At 55.6% G+C, this 2,692-nt stretch overlaps 1 protein-coding gene across 1 annotated transcript; it reads right to left on the bottom strand.

Moving 5' to 3' along the window:
* Window positions 1–200: 200 nt before the first annotated feature.
* On the bottom strand, window positions 201–2,385 carry LOC149845719 (uncharacterized). Its single transcript, XM_089995941.1, has one exon. The coding sequence runs from the start codon at window positions 2,339–2,341 to the stop codon at window positions 347–349; it is 1,995 nt and encodes a 664-aa protein (XP_089852067.1). The 5' UTR covers window positions 2,342–2,385; the 3' UTR covers window positions 201–346.
* Between the last annotated feature and the right edge of the window lie 307 nt (window positions 2,386–2,692).

Here is a 2,692-nt window from a genome sequence, read left to right as displayed (position 1 = left end):
ATCTCATGATCCGAGCTGGCGTATTTGACATATCACCGGTCAAAAGTTAAAACCTATAAAATAGAATCGCGGGGGAAGACTTGTGTCGTTTTAAAGTTATTTTACCGAAATCTCCTCACCCACTTGACTCCAAATATACGGAAAGCTCGATGTCATGGGCTGCTTGACTTTTGCGTTCTCACAAAAATGGATGTGATGTCTTAGCCAAATTTGCTTTTTTTTTTTTTAAGTCTTACAAGAACTTACTGTTTCAAACAATGCTATTCCAACCCCCTTATCTACTTACTTATAGCACTAATTAATCTGCATCTTATTCTGAAGTTTGATTTTTCTATCACGCCGCCATTTAACAGGTTAACCACAGAGGCTCATCAAACTTTCCCATGGTGAGCTTGTCCCCAACAGTATCCAACGTCAGCGATCTGATATCCCACTCTGGCCCACCATGATCATGCCACGCCGGTGTTCCGTTCTCATAAGCATTACACGTCAGCCTCCGCAACCCTGTCCCATCCAATTTGGCGACAAAGATATCGCCGTATGGCTGAAAATGATTGGGCAATGACACGGGCTCGGCTGACACGCCGCCTAGATTGGCGGTGAATAGGAGCAACTTGGAATCGGGGCTGAAGCATACGTGGTTGATCCGCTCTCGGTCCACCTCACTGGATCCGGGCCCACCGGCGATGTGGACCCTGCGGAGATCCGAACCGTCTGGCCGGATGAGGTAGATGCTGAAGGCGTCTGTGTTCTTGGGGTTGTGGCGATTGGAGGAGAAGGCGATCAGATCACCGTCGGGAGACCAACTCGGCATCGTGTCAATCCACTCGCCCTCCGTGAGCCGTCGGATCCCTCGGCCTCCATCCTCGCCGTTGACGGCGTCGACGATGTAGAGGTTCTTGTGGCCGGTCCGGCCCGATCGGAAGACGAGAAATCTGCCGTCCGGCGAGCACGAAGGAAACGCGTTGTTGCCGGTATCCTCCCTCGTCAGGATCTTCACCTCCGCCGGTACCTCTTCCCTGCCGTCGAGGCCCGCCGGATCGAAGGAGATCCGAGCGATCTGGACCGTCGCCCTAACGGACTCGAAAATCGGGCCGATGGTAGTGTAGATGACGCCTTTTTCCGTTGGGCTCCATGCAAGGGAAAACGCCACCCGGTCCTTCACCACCGTCCACCGCCTCCGGCCAATTGAATTAAGGATCAGAACGCCGGTGATCCCCTCGAACTCTGGGTTGAACGCGATGAGCTTGCCGTCCGGCGAGAACGCCGGGAACGCTCCGGTCAGGCGGAGCATTCTCAGCTCGGGTATCGGGGACCGGACTCGCTCCGCATCGGGAACGACAGAGTCTCCGATCGCCGATTCTCCTCTGAACCGGTGGAAGCCGATAAACTCGGATGAGGCCGAGACGAAGGGGTTGTAATGGTGGAGGCAGGGGCTAGTGGACTCCGTCACTTTCGTGAAGTTTCCCGTCTCGAGGTCCAATATCTCGATGTGCCGGAACTTCGTCTCCGGCCTCCGAGTAACCACCGTGATCCATTTTCCTGTGTGAGAGGCGGCCGGAGTTACGGCGTGGAGTCCCGGAGGAGTGATCCTCTTCGGTTCGGGAATCTCCGGCGAGGTGTCGGCAAGGTTTTCCTGCAAATCTACTCGGAAGACGCTCCACCACCCGTCATCACACTTCCGGTGGAAGAAGAAGGTGGAGTCGCCGGACCACGTCGGCCAGCCTCCGCCGCAAACCACCACCCGACTGCTAGGTTTTTCCTGCGGAAAAATCACTATTTCCGTCTTTAGCTCGTGGAAATCGCCCTTCCATTGGCCTGACCCGTAAGAAGCGACGGCTATCCATCTTCCCGACCGCGATACCGCCGGGCTGTAGTCGACGACGCTGGGAGGACTCAAGCGAGTGATTTCCCCGCCGTCGATCTTCGTTGAGTACACCGCCGATCGGCTCTTGAACGGTCTATCGGCGTCCTCGTGGCTTGAGACGAAGTACAAATTCCCATCTTTTACCGTCGGGCGATCGAGGAAGGGGCTCTCGGGAACCGCCGGAATCCGGAGAGTCCGACTGATTTTCCGACCGTTGTCGACCGATGTTACGAGGGAATCCGTCGGCGAGGTTCGGAAGAGCTCCGCCGCGCCTCCTCTCTCCGAGACGAAGACGACGGATTGCTGGTCATCGATGAATTGGCCGTTGTAGTTGACGGAGATACCGTCCGTCAGACGGCGTTCGTTCCATTCGTGGACAGCGCCGTGCTCGGGAGAGACGGCGACGGAGAAGAGGTCGAAGCCGTAAAGGGGCCTCCCGACGGACGTGAAGACAACCGTTCCCCGAATCGCCATCGCCTCCGTGATTCTGTGAACAGAGCCTTGGGGTTTGGTTTTCTTGGTTTGATGGTGGAGACGTTGGGTTTCGGTTTTTATAGGTAGATAGCTTCACCAGACGCCACGTGGCAACTTTTATCTCCTTAGCCCCGTCCAAGTGTGAAAGCCGAAGCTTTTTAAGATTCCATCCATCTTATCGGACGACCGGTTCTCAGTTCAACCCGGTTTTCATTAAATCCGAGACACATTGCGGGCCCCAGGCCTAAATGGGACCTGCCTCCGACCAATGGCTTTCTCGGGCCTTGCCTGACCCACATCGACCCGTGGTGCGGTGGTCGTGGTCGCAGTGGTAGGTTCAAGCTCGATTTG

This window comes from Nuphar pumila, chromosome 2, assembly GCF_984573655.1.
Source record: "Nuphar pumila chromosome 2, dmNupPumi1.hap1.1, whole genome shotgun sequence".
Lineage (NCBI taxonomy): Eukaryota > Viridiplantae > Streptophyta > Magnoliopsida > Nymphaeales > Nymphaeaceae > Nuphar > Nuphar pumila.
This window is presented reverse-complemented; position numbering and strand designations above follow the sequence as displayed.

Excerpts from the sequence above, each read along its gene's own strand:
- LOC149845719 (XM_089995941.1), bottom strand. The coding sequence starts at position 2,341 with ATGGCGATTCGGGGAACGGTTGTCTTCACGTCCGTCGGGAGGCCCCTT.